The sequence below is a fragment of the Sardina pilchardus genome, chromosome 1 (assembly GCF_963854185.1).
Source record: "Sardina pilchardus chromosome 1, fSarPil1.1, whole genome shotgun sequence".
NCBI lineage: Eukaryota > Metazoa > Chordata > Actinopteri > Clupeiformes > Clupeidae > Sardina > Sardina pilchardus.
In genome coordinates this window covers 11,652,687-11,671,053 of record NC_084994.1, presented here as the reverse complement: position 1 = coordinate 11,671,053, position 18,367 = coordinate 11,652,687, and the positions used below count along the sequence as shown (strand labels likewise).

At 43.3% G+C, this 18,367-nt stretch overlaps 1 protein-coding gene across 2 annotated transcripts in view; it reads left to right on the top strand.

Moving 5' to 3' along the window:
• LOC134102117 (tetraspanin-1-like) overlaps nucleotides 1-17,520 on the top strand; it is a 17,534-nt gene extending 14 nt beyond the window's left edge. Inside the window, exons 1-8 of one of the 2 annotated variants that reach the window (XM_062556230.1) lie at nucleotides 1-103; nucleotides 9,090-9,168; nucleotides 12,853-13,068; nucleotides 14,021-14,095; nucleotides 15,213-15,320; nucleotides 15,566-15,694; nucleotides 15,964-16,056; nucleotides 16,765-17,520. The exon at nucleotides 1-103 is cut by the window's left edge and continues 14 nt beyond it. In XM_062556230.1, coding sequence (XP_062412214.1) covers nucleotides 9,112-9,168; nucleotides 12,853-13,068; nucleotides 14,021-14,095; nucleotides 15,213-15,320; nucleotides 15,566-15,694; nucleotides 15,964-16,056; nucleotides 16,765-16,815 — 729 coding nt within the window. In that variant the 5' untranslated portion in view covers nucleotides 1-103; nucleotides 9,090-9,111 and the 3' untranslated portion in view covers nucleotides 16,816-17,520. Of the gene's footprint in view, nucleotides 104-4,846; nucleotides 4,942-9,089; nucleotides 9,169-12,852; nucleotides 13,069-14,020; nucleotides 14,096-15,212; nucleotides 15,321-15,565; nucleotides 15,695-15,963; nucleotides 16,057-16,764 lie in introns of those variants that run through there. The other variant, XM_062556153.1, reaches the window with a different exon arrangement.
• The last annotated feature ends 847 nt before the right edge of the window (nucleotides 17,521-18,367 follow it).

The window sequence follows — 18,367 nt, the reverse complement described above, 5'->3', positions numbered from 1 at the left end:
CAGACAGTTGTTAGTCTCACCTGGACATAGACACACACACACACTTCTATAGACAGGGACTCCAGCGGCCCAAAAACGGACAGCCAGCTCCTCATTTGTACAGGTAAGTAAAGGCTTTAGTCTTTCTCTGTTTTTTTTTTTTTTTATCTTTCGCTTACACCATTGGCATCTTTTCATTATCATCAGCATGGCATTCTGCATGGGACTCAACAAACTTAACACGTTAGCGTGTTGCTAATCACACTGAGTTTAGAAGAGCATGACGGAACACGCTAGCATGTTGGTGAGTTTAGAACAGTGGTTCTCAAACTTTTTCTTTCATTCCCCACTTTGATCAAGGGGGCTTTCTCGAGCCCCACCTGTCCATCATCGCTCTATAGAAAGTATAGGTCAAGCTCAAAATTTTCATATTTATAACGTCACTTGCAAATATACATCAGTAGGCCTAACAAATAACAGTTAGGCTACTAAAGATAAATATCAGTTCAAAAATAGAGAAAAATATAGCCGCAAGCGGCGATGGCGGGCCCGAGCACCTGCGGTGCGGAGACCTGTGACATTTCGGAATCTAACAAAGCAACATGTGCGTGTTGGTGGGCATGTGCATGAGCAACACACATGCCCACCAAATTTGGTCAATTTTCCTGAATGTATGTGTCAACCACAACAGACAACATGCTAGGTGGCGCTATAGAGTCCCTAAGCCACACTCTAGGCCAGAGCTCTATCTCTGACTATCGATAGCAATAACGCACAAGTCCACCAAATTTGGTTCATTTTCATGAACGTGTGTGTCAACCACAACAGACAATGCGCTAGGTGGCGCTTTACAGTCCATAAGACACCCTTGGCCAGAGCGCTGTCTGTGAATAGCTATAGCAATAACACACATGCTAACCAAATTTGGTTCATTTTCGTGAATGTATGTGTCAACCACAACAGACAATGCACTAGGTGGCGCTATAGAGTCCCTAAGCCACACCCGAGGCCAGAGCTCTGTCTCTGAATAACTATAGCAATAACACACATGTCCACCAAATTTGGTTCATTTGGGTGAATGTACGTGTCAACCACAACAGATAATGCGCTAGGTGGCGCTATAGAGTCCCTAAGCCACACCCTAGGCCAGAGCTCTATCTCTGACTATCGATAGCAATAACGCACAAGCCCACCAAATTTGGTTCATTTTCGTGAATGTGTGTGTAAACCACAACAGACAATGTGCTAGGTGGCGCTATGCAGTCCCTAAGACACCCTTGGCCAGAGCGCTGTCTCTGAATAGCTATAGCAATAACACATATGCCAACCAAATTTGGTTCATTTTCGTGAATGTATGTCAACCACAAAAGACAATGCACTACGTGGCGCTATAGAGTCCCTAAGCCACACCCGAGGCCAGAGCTCTGTCTCTGAATAACTTAATCAATAACACACATGCCCACCAAATTTGGTTCATTTGGGTGAATGTACGTGTCAACCACAACAGACAATGCATTAGGTGGCGCTCTAGAGTCCCCAAGCCACACTCTAGGCCAGAGCTCTGTCTCTGACTACCGATAGCAATAACACCGAAGCCCACCACATTTGGTTAATTTTCTTGAATGTTTGTGTCAACCACAACAGACAACGCACTAGGTGGCGCTATAGAGTCCCTACGACACACCCTATGCCAAAGCTCTGTCTCTGACTAGCCATAGCAATAACACACAAGTCCACCAAATTTGGTTAATTTTCGTAAATGTTTGTGTCAACCACAACAGATAACGTGCTGCTAGGTGGCGCTATAGAGTCCCAAAGCCACACCTTACGCCAGAGCTCTGTCTCTGACTAGCAGAAGCAATTCCACATGTAGCTGCCAAACTACATCCAATTTACAACCTTTTTTCTGCCTATAACACCAACTTCCTGTTTCTTAATAAAACACCATAATTCAAACCTTCGCCATTTCGATATACTTTTGAAATTCAAAAATCTGGTCGCAATTCCTCTCGGGCAACCCCTCAAGATCATTTTAGTGCTTATATGACATGATTTCGATAAACCGTCTAGGAGAAGTGTTTCAAAATATGTGATGTGCAAAAATCATAATCATAATCATAACTCAAATTCTTCTAAGATTTACTATATCGTTAAAATGTAAAAGTTGTTCAGATTAATACAACACATATGCTTACCAAATTTGGTTCATTTTCGTGCATGTATGTGTCAACCACAACAGAAACCGCGCTAGGTGGCGCTATAGAGTCCCTGAGCCACACCCTTTGCCAGAGCTTTGTCTCTGAGTAGCGTTACCAATTCCACATCTAACTGCCGAATTTCAAGAGTTTTAGAGCATGCCAAGTTGGTGAAAAAAGGCCAAACATGACCTGTAAGAGGAAGTCACGGGAATAATAATAATCTGAGCAGAAGCAATAGGGCCTTGCACCTACGGTGCAGCCGCTGCTTCAGCGGCCGCACCTCGGTGCTCGGGCCCTAATAAAAATCTAAATCAATGACCAATAACGTCAGTTTTTTGTCATTGACAAGGTGTCAATCCTTGCTTCAAAAAAAGCTGATTTCCAATAATACAGCAAAAGGGCCAACTATGCTACCATTGTGTTATAAATGAAGTTCAACACTCTCACAACCTCGTTCAAAATCTTATTCTAGCCTTGACGCGAGCGCTTCCCTGAATGAAACAGTCAGTCTGTTGCGCATCGGGCACTACCCTCTTTATCACGACGATAGCATTTCTTTTACCTGCTATCGTCTGTGCGCCAACCGAGCAAAGTCCCTCACAGTTTTCCAATTTGATGTCCTGTTCTGTCAGGTAGACTAATTGTTGAGATCAATGTTGAATAGTTAATCTGCAGTGGCCCTACTTTTGGCATACTCGCAGAATAGAACATCTTCGCCCGCTGTCAAGTTAACGAAGCGGACATAAGCAATAACTAAACCACCTTTGTAACTGTCGGTGGCCTTGTCCATTTGCAAGGCAAAACATGAGTGTTTGCGTTTGTCAAGCAGTTGTTCTTCGAGATCGCAGAACAGCAATTGTGTCGTCGGACAGATAGCCAAGATAGCCTTCAATTTTACTGCGCTCGTCTCGAACATAAACGGGTTTTTTTTTATTTCCGCTGCAATTAAAATTCAGACATCAATCATTTTTTTCGGACTATGGTTCCAGGACAGACTAACATTTTCATCTGGTCAATGATAGGCCTACAAGAGTCTAGATTACCTTGTTTGTGTTTGTTTTGTGAGATGGAGGTGCATTCTCGTAATTATCAATGAAGGAAGGCACAGGCTACAGATTAAAAAGAAATCTCCGGTTTTTCACGACAGCTCGCGCCCCACCTGGCATGTCTCTGCGCCCCACTGTGGGGCGCAGTTTGAGAAACGCTGGTTTAGAATAAGGTGCCCAGATGTCTGAGACCGAAACCGGGGACATAATCCCAAAAATGTAGGGGAAAACGAGGACATTTTCAGTTTGACTATTAATCTGATTGAAATGCAATCTTCAAAAAACGGGGATAGGTGTAGTTTTTCTGTATTTTCCCGGGGACAGGCAACCAAAAATGGGGACTGTCCCCTGAAACCGGGGACGTCTGGTCACCCTATGCACGACGGAACACATTGGCATGTTGGTGAGTTTAGAGGAATACAACTGAACGCGTTGGCATGTTGGTGAGTTTAGGGGAGCAGGACAGAACGCGTTGGCATGTTGGTGAGATTAGGGGAGCAGGACTGAACGCGTTGGCATGTTGGTGAGATTAGGGGAATATGACTGAACACGTTGGCATGTTGGTGAGTTTAGATGAGCACATGGAAGAGTACGATAGCCAGAAGTTTTGCACCGATGGACAAACATATGAGTGTGTTTACGTATTGATTTATGTATCTACTGTAATCACACCCAGTGCCATATTACATCTGGCTTTTCAGTCAGGTGTTGAGATCTCTTTCCAACCATTTACAGTGTGTGTGTGTGTGTGTATCGATGAGTGAGTGGGATCACCGGGTGATGTAGACCGATACATTTCTGTTAGTATTCAGTGATACATTTGACACAATTTCCATACAATCATCAACAAATGTGGTATGTTTAGCACACTCAAGCATACAATTGTGTGAACTAATTCACACAATTGTGAATTGTGTGAATTCACACACACACACACACACACACACACACACACACACACACACACACACACACATGCTCAGGGGGTGGGGCAGGGAGGCGGGGGTCGAATGACTCTCAGGTGACTGTTGGGTCAGTGAACTGTGGGGATAGAGTACACACACACACACACACACACACACTTGACTATGGTGTCAGTGTCCCTTGGGTTACAGTAACTGCTATACAATTGACTGATATTCTGTGTATGTGTGATCTGTGTGCAGGGGCGTCAGTAATAGTCGAACACATTTGGGGCTTAGCCCACCACAGAGTCAAACCGTTTGACTCTGTGCCCTCACTGCTCACTTTCTGATGAATCAATCCATCGACTATAGCCTCATTTGCGCCACACAGATTGAATATTATGGACAGTCCCATTTTGACTTAAATTAATAAATGTACTGTAATGACCTGTTGCTATCTTGACATTTATGTTTGCTATTAAAAACTAACTATGTAGCCTATAGCCACCTAGCAGAGTGGTGTTTGAAATAGCAAGATGCATCATACGGTTAGTGCTATGCTTAGATTAAGGAGAATAACTCATTGAGGACTTCTCTCTCTCTCTCTCTCTCTCACACACACACACACACACACGCACACACACATACACACACACACACACACACACAACAAGCACACACACACACACACACACACACACACACACACACACAAAATGGAGAGTATGACCCAATCCAGAACTCATAAACATTTGAGTGTGATCTTCTGTGTGAATACGAGCTTCATGATAAGGGAACTACTTCTTGAGAAGGGTATGTGTTTGTGTGTGTGTGTGTGTGTGAGAGAGAGAGAGAGAGAGCGTGCAGATTGTGTGTGTGTAAGAGAGCAGACTTTTCCGAGGTGCTATAAACTCATAAAGTGTCAGAAGATGTACGTACTGAGGAGAGCAGAATGTGCCAGCCTAGAATGTCAACAGTCAAGTTCACAGCTCAACAACAAACTCACAAGAACTTAAGCCAAGACGCCACCAGCAGCTATAGCTTTTCATTTGTGCTCATATTAACGGCTCAGTTTACCGTTTTACAGTGCTATACTTTTTTGTGGTTATTTGCTGGTTTGTTATTTTGAATGAATTTCGGTTTACTGAGAAATGCTCAGTTTGTGAGTGAGTGAGTGAGTGAGTGAATCAGTGAAAGAGCTGTTGGCTAATTTTACAGACACCGCAGTTCGACTGAATGCTCAGAGATTACATATTGAGCAGATGCTGTGCAGTATGTTCGCGGAGAACTACCTCCTCAGACTATTTTGCGATTATTCGCAAATGTTCGCCGAAAAACTCAGGGTTAACGGAAAACTGTTTGCAAACGTTCGCCTGTGTTTGCGAATTTGAATGCACCTCTGTCATGCCCTCAGAGCCTAGCAGAGATGTCAAAGTCTGGCTATACTGTAGGAAGTAAGAGTGGGCATTAAATAATGGTCAACTTTATACATGAAACCAGGGCTAGTTTATGCAATGAAGTGTATACACTCCTATTCAGACACAGCCAGCGAGAAAGAAAGAGAGAGAGAGAGAGAGAGAGAGAGAGAGAGAGAGAGAGAGAGAGAGAGAGAAATGGATAGGGAGAAAGAGAGATTAATTCTCAGTGTATTGGCACTGGTGAGTGTTGTAGTGCTTTTCTGTGATTCTTGCTTTCACACACAATCAATTTGAATATGAATGTGTGCAGCATGTTACACCCATAGGTTTGGCAACACGAGGCTGTGACTTAAGACAGCTTGAAATGTAGTGGGTTCAATTCCTGGTTTCTGCACCCTTGAGCAAGTCACTTTATCGCTGTGTGTGTGATTGTGGCGGTGGTTAAAGTGCTGGGCTAGCATGCAGTACCCAGAAAAGTTGTGTGATCAAATTCTTGATCCACCGTTGTGCCCTTGAACAAGGCACTTAACCCCAAGTTGTTCCGGGGACAGTGTTCTTTGTGATATAGTTGATGTAAGTCACTTTGGATGGAAAGTGTCTGCTAAATGTATACATGTATATATACTCTTTTGATCCCGTGAGAGAAATTCTGCATTTATCCCAATTCGTGAATTAGTGAACACATAAAACACACAGTGAATACACAGTGAGGTGAAGCACACACTAACCCAGAGTGGTGAGCTGTCTGCTCGACAGCGTGTGTGTGTGTGTGTGTGTGTGTCAGCGTCTTATCTTAGTATTCCCAATTACCAGTGAGGAAATATGTCATAATGTCAAGGTTACTCAAGGACATTTATCATATCTCAAACCGCCTGTCTCGCGCGTTATCTAAAGTTATTGGGCAGTAAGTTGTTGGGCAGTAGCCGGCCTGCCGAGGCCTGCAGGCGTAGATACCGCAGGGATGGACATAAACATTTATGTATGTTATCTGAGGTGGGGAGGGAGAGAGATAGAGTAAGCTGAAGCTGAAGAGAGACAAAGAAATAGATTAAGATAGAGAGAAGGGGGGCGGGGGCATAAAATCATCATCATGTTTACGTGGACATTTTTTTTTACATTCTGAATAAACTATTCTGAAGTTAAATTATGAGTCAACTAAGATGGGGTGTGTTATATTCTGGTCAGTTTGTATGTGAGTGTGTGTATGCGTGTGTGTGATAGAGTAATTTCCTGTGTATTAGCCGCATTGTGCATAAGCCACTGGACAGTGTTTTATGCAAGTTAAAAGAGACAACACCATATTTATACCATAACTGCCCACTTGTGTTAACCTCATAGCTGGAGAAAATTAGCAAAATCAATGGACAAGCTGCGTCTAGTAGTTGGGAAATTACGGTAGAGTGTGTGTCTAGTTCTAATCTAGTTAGAAAGTGTCACAGGACGCACACACCACCGCCGACTTGAGCTTCCCAGAAGGACGCCGTGGGAAAGCTTTGGCCGCTCTGACGTGGTAGCGTTCTATGTTCGATCATGTTTGTTGCCGGTCGTTTGCTGCTGAACCGCGCCATAGCTCATTACCATAAAGTTGAGCCGATTTCAACTTTCTGCTGGACGCTCAAGTCGCTCAAGATGCCCAAAACGCGACGCCGACGGATTTGCCGCTGCTTGTAGTGGAGAGAAGCCGGCTTCCATTGAAAATTAATGACTTCCGGAATCTTTGGAAGCTCAAGTCGGCAGCGGTGTGAACGTACAGTCATAGCTTAGCATAGGCTAGGGGGGGCACAGCTACTTTGGTTTGACTATTGTTTACATGATCACATCCAGCTCTATAGCCACACAAAGGCGTACTCAGAATGTTTTTGAATATTTGCTAAGTTTTGTGGCCACCTTATTCACACATTCTTGTTCACGTGACAATAGTTATGCTATGGCATTAAGGAGTATACTACAAAAAAAAAAAAAAACAGTACTATTCTAGATTATTCTTTACAAATAAAACATGAATAAACATGTTACCCCATGTGCCCATAACTGAGAGAGAGAGGGTGTGTGTGTAAGAGAGAGAGAGAGAGAGAGAGAGAGAGAGAGAGAGGGTGTGTGTGAGAGAGAGAGAGAGAGAGAGAGGGGGGGGGGTTATATATCCATCAGGAAGAGAGGGCAAATTAGCTCCTGGTTTGGAGGAAAGCCTTGGACACAAGTTAATGATTGACAAGATAGAACACAACTGGCCGGGGAGTGTGTGTGTGTGTGTGTGTGTGTGTGTGTGTGTGTGTGTGTGTGTGTGTGTGTGTGTGTTTATGTGTGTGTGTGTGTGTGTGTGTGTGTGTGTGTGTGTGTGTGTGTGTGTGTGTGTGTGTGTGTGTGTGTGTGAATGCCTGTGTGTACACGAGTATGTGTGTGCCTGTGTGTGTCTGCGTATGTGTTTGCCAGTGAGACAGGTCAACTCTACAGGTGTGGTTTTGAGTTAGAACCTGTGCCTGTGTGTGTACATGTGTGTGTGTGTGTGTGTGTGTGTGTGTGTGTGTGTATTGGCCAGTGAGACAGGTCAACAGGTGCGGTTTTGAGTTAGAACCGCATATTTCTCCAGTTGTCACTGAGATACCTTGTCCATGAGCAAGTTGAAAAGCTTGACTTGTAGCCTAAAGCTTGACTGACATCTTGAAAAGTGAATTTAAAAACAATATTATACTGTATGTAATTTATATTATGTGTAGCCTAGTTTAAGTAGTAATTTTAGTTGGTGGTGTGCTGTTCTAGATTGCGATTTGACTGCTAGTGTGCAGATATCATATACTGTAGTTAGCAATATGTGAATAAGGTGTTGATTTTGAATATTGCTACTGTTTGTGCATCTGTTTAACATGCAGTGATATGTCTAACATGCATTGTGTCCCTTATAATATATAATAATATGTATATATGGACACACATACAGTATGTATACTGTATATATGTGCAATTGTGCATGTGTGTGCGTATGTATATTATGTGTCCGACATATATTGTATTGTTCGTCTAACATGTCAATGTTCTCCCCATCCATTCTTATAATAACATGCAACATAGCAGCCTGGCTATTGATTGGTTAATTAAATGCATTAAGCCGTTTAATTTATTTTGCAATGAAATGTAAAAAATTAACAATGAACAATATAACTTCAAGCACAACTTCTAAACTGAAATTAGAAGAGCATATAAACGCAGGCTCTGGATGGCTCTTGTCCGTGCACGCACATTGTTATCAAACATTTGATTTGATACATTACAGAATGTAGTTATAGGCAGGCTGATTAACACAATAAGTCAATTGAGCGAATTGTGTGGGTCCCTCCAGACTGATTTTGAGTGAACTATTCCGTCCTGGCCAAAACTAAGGGGGCTGTACCCTATCAAACCCTAAGTAATTCGAACCTTGTTAATGTGTGTGTGTGTGTGTGTGTGTGTGTGTGTGTGTGTGTGTGTGTGTGTGTGAGAGAGAGTGATATAACACTATATGAGTAGTTTTTGTTTTTGATGTTGTCTCTTGTGTTGTTTTGTCTCCAGTTTGTAGACCAAAGTAGCCAAGATGTGTTGTTCGGGTTTACTGAAGATCCTCATGTTCATTGTGAATGGCGCCATCTTTGTAAGTACTGCAGTTCTTGCTCATAAACCTATCATTCCCATGCTCAAACAGCGGTGGTGGGTGGATGGGTGGGGTGGGCTGAGGTGGGGTCAAGGGTCATCTGAACACAAGTGTTTGTGGTCAGAGAAACATTTGTTTGTCCGTCAGCCCTTTATGTTCCATAACTCTGTTTTTTCTGTTTGTTTCCCTGACAACTACTAACCACAGTTTGCTGTTCGAAAAATATAGCAGTTAGACCATTACTGCGACCGTAACTATGGTAAACAAGAAGACTAAGCATAACAAGAGGACATAAGGTTATCAGAGGATAGAAACGTTTCCATTACATGTGAGCATGTGTTGGGCTGTCTGATGTCAAATCCTTGATTGTTTGCAATGCTGAGGAGGTGAGCCCCACATTCTGATTGGACTCTTAAAGGGATAATCCGGAGTGAAATGCACTTTAGATCAATTTTTCGGACTATTGGGAGTACATACGTTGAGTTGACACCAAAATCATGTCATTCGGATGTATTTTGAGAAAGTTCGAGTTCACCGTTTTTAGCCAAAACTCGTTAGCCTGGAAGTGACCGGGGCAGGTCCTTTCGCCACTACAAAACGCTATTTTTATACCTCTTCTACTGTTCCAAACAACACTACACTTACGTGGTAGTGAGTAGAGGGTCCCTAAAGCCAACCCGAAGTATCCCCACGTCTTTATGTGGTTGGATAGAGAGTCCAGAATGAATTTAATCGAGTCAGTACCTTCCGGAAATGTCGCGGCGGCAGCAGCGCAACGCTTCAACAACACTTTACTAACATTTCCGGAAAGGTACTGACTCGATTAAATTCATTCTGTACTCTCTATCCGACCACATAAAGACGTGGGGATACTTCGGTTTGGCTTTAGGGACCCTCTACTCACTACCACGTAAGTGTAGTGTTGTTTGGAACAGTAGAAGAGGTATAAAAATAGCGTTTTGTAGTGGCGAAAGGACCTGCCCCGGTCACTTCCAGGCTAACGAGTTTTGGCTAAAAACGGTGAACTCGAACTTTCTCAAAATACATCCGAATGACATGATTTTGGTGTCAACTCAACGTATGTACTCCCAATAGTCCGAAAAATTGATCTAAAGTGCATTTCACTCCGGATTATCCCTTTAAGTATAGGAAAGTCAGGAGGACTTGTAACCCTTTTGTGAGCACAATAACTTCACGTTGCAAATACCATAAATATATAAATATGGTTGACAATAACGCTAAGCCAAGACAAACAAGGGGACATGAGGGACCCTCCACTCTCCATAACATGAACATGGTCTTTTATTGACAGGTTTTTGACACGTTCCCTGGAGCCTTATCTACACAGCAAAATGTCCCTATACACTGACTAGCCTCCAGTGGCTTACAGTATGTGTGCTAAGTGCTTTATAGCATCATATATGTGTGTGTGTGTGTGTGCGTGCGTGCGTGCGTGCGTGTGTGAAATAGCACTTGGTTTGGTTTCTACCCTGTATGTGTGCTAAGTGGTTTATAACATCAAATACTGTGTGTGTGTGTGTGTGTGTGTGTGTGTGTGTGTGTGTGTGTGTGTGTGTGTGTGTGTGTGTGTGTGAAATAACACTAACTACTGGAAACACATGTGATCAGGTGGGCTGGAATGACCCGAAGGGACCAGCGAGAGTCCAAGGGGCAGTTACTGTACATAACAAAGAGGAGAAGCGTCCGGGTGTGTTTTTTGTGGCTTCCGTCCTGATGACGCTAGATGATGATGATGACTGCACTCATAAATGCGAACAGCTTCCTGGATGCCTGATTCCTGGAAGTCCTTATTTGCATCCTACTAGGAAGTCTAAAAGTCACACAAAAAACAGCACAGGACTAAAAAAAAATAATAATAGAGATCATATATTTACACAGAATATAGAAAATAGGTATATCTTATGTTTGTTTTTTTTCTCTCTGTCGAATAAGATTAAAATAGAACTTTGTCATGGGTATGACGAACAACTCTGATATGATATTAGTTATTAATGTTATCGCAGTACGATTACCACCAGTGCTATCACCCAAGTGTTACCATAACTACAATCACGACACCAAGAATGCCCATGATCACAACCACAACCATGAGCCTAATAAAGTCTTATGATAGTAATTATTCAAAGCAGTGGTGACAAAGTGCAGGAGTGGATGAGTGTATAACACACAGCATTCATTGTATAACACACATTAATACACTGTATCATTATATTTACAGTACACTGATGTTGCGCATTACTGTCGCAATACGTGATAAGAATGTGCCTCCCCCTAGTGGAGAGAGATGGTAATAACAGTGTGTGTGTGTCCACTCTCCATGGATGGACTTGGCATAAGTGCTCAACTCTGCAGGTTTATCTGCACCGTTAAAGAGATCACAATCCGGATGTTAGGTCCTCATGCGATAATCTGTTTCCGGGTCCAACTAAACACAGTGCAGTTCCTTTTTTCAATAGACAATAAAAATAAAGATTTTTTTCCCCACTGTTCGGAGTAGCCTACAACAAAATGGTCACTTTACCACACACCTCTACCTCAACCTCATCAAATCCTAATTTTCATGGAGTCCTGGGGTGCCTCTCATTTGTGTTTTATACATCCTCCCTTCCTTCCTCAGTCCTCGTCCTCGTCCTCACTGATCTACATAAAGAATGATGGGGCGGCAACAACAGGATAGTCTATCCAGTGTTAGTTATAGATCAGTGGGAATGAGCCTGGAGGACCGAGCATCGAGGATCGAGGAGGGATGTTGAGAGGCATCCCCAGTGAAATGATCCTTTTTTACCCTCCCGCACTAACAAGGAGTTGATAGTCAAAAGGTTCACAGGATGCGAAAACAGGCTGGCTGCGTCAGTAAACTAGTTTGGATGAAGGAATGGACTAGGTGTGTATAAAGGGTGACCATGAGCTCTGGGTCAAAGGTCAGGACTGCCCGGGGGTGCGTTTTCCAAAACCATAGTTGCTAAGTTAGCTAAGTCGCTAGTTACTAAGTAACTACTGTAAGTTAGCAACTTTGGTTGGTTGCAATGCAATTTCCCATTGCCAACCGACTAAGTTGCCAACAGGTTAGTGACTATGGTTTTGGCACACACACCCCTGCTGGGCATCTCAGGGTCAAAGGTCAAGACTCACCTGGGGTGCGTTTTCCAAAACCATAGTTGCTAACTAAGTTAGCTAAGTTGCTAGTTGCTAATTACAAGTTAGCAACTATGGTTTTGGTAAACGCACCCCTGCTGTAGCCTCGCAAGCCATCCACGTACTTCCGGCCAAGGATTGCCTCCACTACGAGTCTGGCCGTGCTCCTCTGTGGAGCATTCTGCTCGGTAGAATTGTAACAGAACGCCCCCCCTCCAGAAAGCAGCCAATAAACGAAGAGACGGGTTGGTGGGGGCGAAAGGGGGAGGGCGCTCGTGACGATGACGTTAAACGCCTGCGCTATGTTGTTATGAGTAACTATCGCCGATTGGGTGAGAGCTGTCCAATCAATTCAAACCAGAACTGGGCGTTACTTCCCGCTTCCTGCAAGCGCTTCAGAGCAAAGAAATTCCAGACCATAATACGAAATGAAATGGTAGTATTATGGGATGGTTAGGACCAGGCTACCCCTGCTGGGCATCTCAGGGTCAAAGGTCACACTGACCGTCTGTCTCCTCCTCTCTGCAGCTGGTGGGCGCCGGACTGCTGGGCGTGGGCGTCTGGGTCACGCTGGACTCGGACTCCATGTTGGGCTTCCTGGAGCACATCGAGGACGCGCCGGCGGAGCTGAAGCAGCTGGCCAACGTGGGGTACCTGCTCATCGGCCTCGGGATCGGCCTCGCGTTCATCGGCTTCCTGGGGTGCTGCGGCGCCATGAAGGAGAGCCGCTGCATGCTGCTCACCGTGAGTGACCTCTGACCTTTGGCTGACCTCTCTCTCTCTCTCTCTCTGTGGGGGGGGGGTCAGTGGGGTTCAACTGGTGGGACACTGCAGTCTCATGGGCTTATGACTCCAGGCTCAGGAGAAATGATGTTGCTACTTAGCATTGCATTTTCATTATTCAGATGAGTTTCTTCTTCAATGTAATATGATCTGACCTCTGGCTGACCTCTCTCTCTCTATGTGTGAGTGTGTGTGTGTGTGGGTGGGTGGGGGGGGGGGGGGTGAGGGGTGAGAGGCCCTAGAGACACAAATTGCGTTCAGAATAGCGGCAGGTTCAAACACACCTGGCTAAACTAAAGAGCTCACCAAGCGCCTTTTGTGCAATTAGTCCATTAATGTTCAATACAATGTCACACTACTGTATCACGTAGAAAAAACAAAAAGTCCTCCGCGCTCCTGGGTAACTCTGGTGCGTCAACGGGAGAGGACAACTTAGTAGAGAAAAAAGGGGTTCACCGGAGCAACTCAGAAGTTAAGATTTTTAAATATTTATTTAAGGTGCCAACATCGTGAGAGACTAACGTTTCAACGTTATGTTACGTCGAAGACGTATATTTATCTTAAATAAATATTTAAAAATCTTAACTTCTGAGTCGCTCCGGTGGACCCCTTTTTTCACACTACTGTATATCATATTAAATTGAACAAGAAACTCATCTGGATATCACAATAGCATACACTCTTATTTACCTTGCTCAATATAATATAATATTCTATTACATTCATAATATACTATTGCATTGCATTGCATTGCATGTGGATAAAATGTGTGATATTAATTAAGAAACTCATCTGAATAATAAAAATGCAGTGTTAACTAGAAAGAGAGATATCATATCCTCTTATTTACCTTAATAAATATAATGTATTTTACGCACATTAATGAACTCTGTTCATCTTTCTCGCTCTCTAGTTCTTCATCATCGTCCTCATCATCTTCCTCGCTGAAGTGGCCGGAGCTGTGGTGCTCTTCGTGTTCCAGCCGCTGGTACGATCACGATCACAATCACTCACTTGCCTCTTCAGTCATAGCGACTCCCAAAACCATAGTCGCTAACTAAGTTCATAGTCGCTAACTAAGTTGCTAACTAAGTTAACAACGTTGTTGGTTGCAATGCGATATCAAATTGCCAATCAACGAAAGCCTACCCTACACTGACAGACTTTGACAAGATTTAAGAAAGATGATCTTGAAAGACTGTAGTCTTTTGAGTAAGCTTTAATGAGGGGCATTAGTTAAAAGACTACAATTTTTCAAGAATCTTTCCCAAATCTTGTCAAAGTCCGTCAGTGTAAGGTAGGCTTAAGTTGCTAATAGGTTAGAAACGAGATCGTTTTGGGAAACCCACCCCTGGACAGCATCCACATCTACCACTTCCAGCCAGGCAGCTACAGTGCACTCTGAAAAAGAATGTGTTAGAAACAACACACAACTATGTTGTCCCTACCTGAAAATGTGTTTTACACACGTGTTTTAAAACAGCATAAGCTGTGTTATTTAACACAAGCTCCAAACTGCCCAGAGAAAGACCAATTATAGATAGAACAGTCAAACTCGGGCAACTCTACCCAAACAAACACAATCAGGTTTGTTTGAGTTTGTTGGTATTTACTGGGACAGTATCCAAGCACCTTGACACCTCAACAAATCACTATGCTGTTAGTCCAGTGAGAATTAGAAGACCACCAGACATTTAAGTATAATACTTTTGTGATCCCGTGAGATAAATTTGGTCTCTGCATTTATCCCAATTTGTGAATTAGTGAACACACACAGCATGCACAGTGAATACACAGTGAGGTGAACACACACTAACCCAGAGCTGCCTGCCCGTGGACTGGTCGGGGATCAATCCGGCAACTCTCCGGTTACAATCTTGAAGCCCTAACCAGTAGGCCACGGCTGCCCATAGTGATGGTTGTGCATACGTTCACCAAAATTACACAAGTTTTCCGAAAGTTTTCCTGCTTCCGTTGCGGTCCTGGTGTTGCCCGGGGTTACAGATACAACGTTAATTTTGTTCAGGTGACTTGAATGTAGTACACACTGTAAACTGCCACCGACCACTTTTAACGATAACGACAGTCCTCCATTGTTGCTGCAGGTGGAGGAACTTCTTCAGGAGATTAAAGTGGAGGTGGCTGACAGCATTGAGAAAACCTACGGGGAGGACGAAGCCCTCACAACCTTCTGGAACACCACCATGGTTGAGGTGAGCCAACTGCACTTAGATACCTGCCGTCTTTAAGAACTACACTGTAGTTTCACGGTTACTCCTCATTCTGTAAGCTGCTTTAGATGAAAGCGTCTGCAAAGTGAATAAATGTATTGTGGTTTAGTAATTCGGACAAGCCCTCTCCCTTAGTGTTTTTCTTTCTGTGGTTGTGTTATGGACTAATAACTGTAATGCTTTTTAAATCCTCCTCCCTGTCTCTCTCTCTCTCTCTCTCTTGACAGTTGAAGTGCTGTGGGTACAGCAACTACACAGACTTCACAGGGTCTCCATTCGTCAACACTTCCGGCCTCTACCCACCAGAGTGCTGTAAGACGGGCAAAAAGTGTATACTTGATATGGCCCATTCAGCTGTAAGTCTTCAGACATCGCCATGCTCCAACAAAGGCCCTGCCTCTCTCTCTCTCTATCTATCTATCTATCTACAGTATCTCTCCATATCTCCTCTCTCTCTCTCTCTATCTCTCTCTATCTCCCTCTCAATTTAAAGGCATATTTATTGCCATAACCTGGGCTGGCAAAGCGTACAGAAAATAAATGTAGGTAGATTCATAAATAACAATAGTATTGTTAGTCAGTGTTATATAAAAATGGCCTTCCCCTCTCCTGGTGTTCCTTACAGGACATACCTGGCTGCTTTGAAGCACTTGTGACCCTCATCGAGGATAACGCAGGACTCGTGGGAGGTGTGGCTCTGGGGATCTGTGCAGTGGAGGTAGGATTATTCCCACGGGTCATGGAATTTCTGGAATATCATGGAATATTGAGTCTTTTTTTGAGTAAAAGTCATGGAATATCAGGGGATTTTGTTGTAGCTGTTTAAAAATACATCAATACATTGTATTACCAGTGTATGTATTAACTTTACTGGTTGTGTGAGTAGTTTATTTAAACCCCATATATTCATCTCATGTTTGACTTAGAGTGGTAACCTTGTAATACTATTGCTACTACTGCCATTACTACTACTACTACTACTACTACTACTACTACTACATTTATATTTTACATTTATTAATTTGGTAGACACATTAATCCCAAGAAGTTTACAGCAAGAGAATCAGCATTTACACAATTGCAGAATACTAGTTAAGCATTTGAACATTTCATCACTGTAACATTAAAGGTATAGAACTACTTCAAGTACAGGGCAGTGGAGACAATAGGAATTACCACTGCCAACCATCTGTCAATACTACTACCACTGATAACCTTCTTTGTTTCATACTACTACCACTCATCCTCCTACCACTACTACTAATAATAACAATGATAACAGCAGTAACATATTATTCCTCTTCTTCTTCTTCGTATTATTATTATTGGTGGTGGTGGTAGCCTATCAGTAGTAGCAGCAGTGGTAGTATATATAGTGGTTGGCTAATGCTGGTGTTTAATTCTCATCCACTGTTTTTCTACACAGGTCTTGGCCATGATTTTCGCCATGGTGTTGTACAAGAAAGCAGGCAAATAGCATCGCCGGCCAAGTCAAGACCCACCAGCATCAGCCAATCGGAATCATCTGCGTTTGGCTGGACAGCCAATCTTTTTGTTTGTTTGTTTGTTTTTAAAGTGCACCCTGAGCACACAGGAGACACCCAATCACATTATATCCACACTGTCTGTCACCACAGAGAATGGCTAACAATAGAACGCCTGAGGGGCGTTGAAATTTGCAAACATAGGCGAACGCTTGCAAACAGTTTTCCGTTAGCCTTGAGTTTTCGGTGAACGTTTTCGAACAATCGCAAACAGGTTGTTCTCCGTGAACATACTCTGGGACTGTAAGCAACAATGCAATTACCGTTAGAATGAATGCACCATATCATTCAAATTTAACATATCAAAGAAAACATAATGTTCACCACAAACGTTCGCCACTGTTTGCCAAATTTGAACGCACCTCTAGGTCATGAGGATGTTGATCCTTCAGCAGGGGAGTTTTGAACATTCTAACAAACGATTCTGTTCCGCAACAATGCACGGTTCTAAAATTCCATGTTGAATTCAATGAACCCAGACATTCTTTAGAACGTTCATTTATTTCAACACTCCGGCTGAAGTAAACTCCCAGTAAGTGGTAGGCTAATCCTCCCAATAAAAGATCACTGTGCCTTCACTGTCTTAGCAAAAACAAATTCTTCTATTAGGAGGTTTGCCACCTACTATGGCTTAATTTAACCAGGTCTGTCACTAAGCCACATACCTAGGAACTCCCGATCACCTGGTCACCATGTCTGTAATCTGTGACCCAACAGTGAGCCACCTGCATGTCTCCTCTGCCCTAATGGCAAAAGCACACATCCTCATTTCAACACTTGATCTTGTGGTACATTATTTTATCTTTGTTAACGCATTTTGTATGTTTGTAAATCAGATCGATTTAGTAATAATGATCTCTGTAGTCTTGTCCAAAGATACCCTGCTATATACTGTATGGGTAACGGGTTCAAATGGAACGCTCTGCTTTTCAGCACAGAGCTGTATGATGTTTGGACTTGCATCACTGTGATGGCTTCACTCTCCAATACAGCCAATTAAAGTCATAGGGCTCTTATTTGGAGTCTTAGCACTTACTCTGAGTTAACTTGACCAGATTTAGCACAACAGGAACCAGAAAGAAAACGGTTATACCCTGATCATCTGACATCCCACATAAGGGCCAGAGAACCGAAGAGAGCCAGAACAGAGCCAGGTCACCAGATTAGAGGTAAACCTGAGCCACATCAGATCTAGACCACAGACCAGAACCATATTAGAGCCACATCAGATGACCAGAGCTAGACCAGAGCCATATTAGAGCCACATCAGATCTAGATTAGAGCCAGACCTGAGCCATGTCATGGTCAGATCAGAGCCACATCAGGGCCATATTAGAGCCACATCAGATCTAGATTAGAGCCAGACCTGAGCCACGTCATGGTCAGATCAGAGCCACATCAGGGCCAGATTAGAGCCACATCAGATCTAGATTAGAGCCACATCAGATCTAGATTAGAGCTACATCAGAAGATCAGGGCCACATC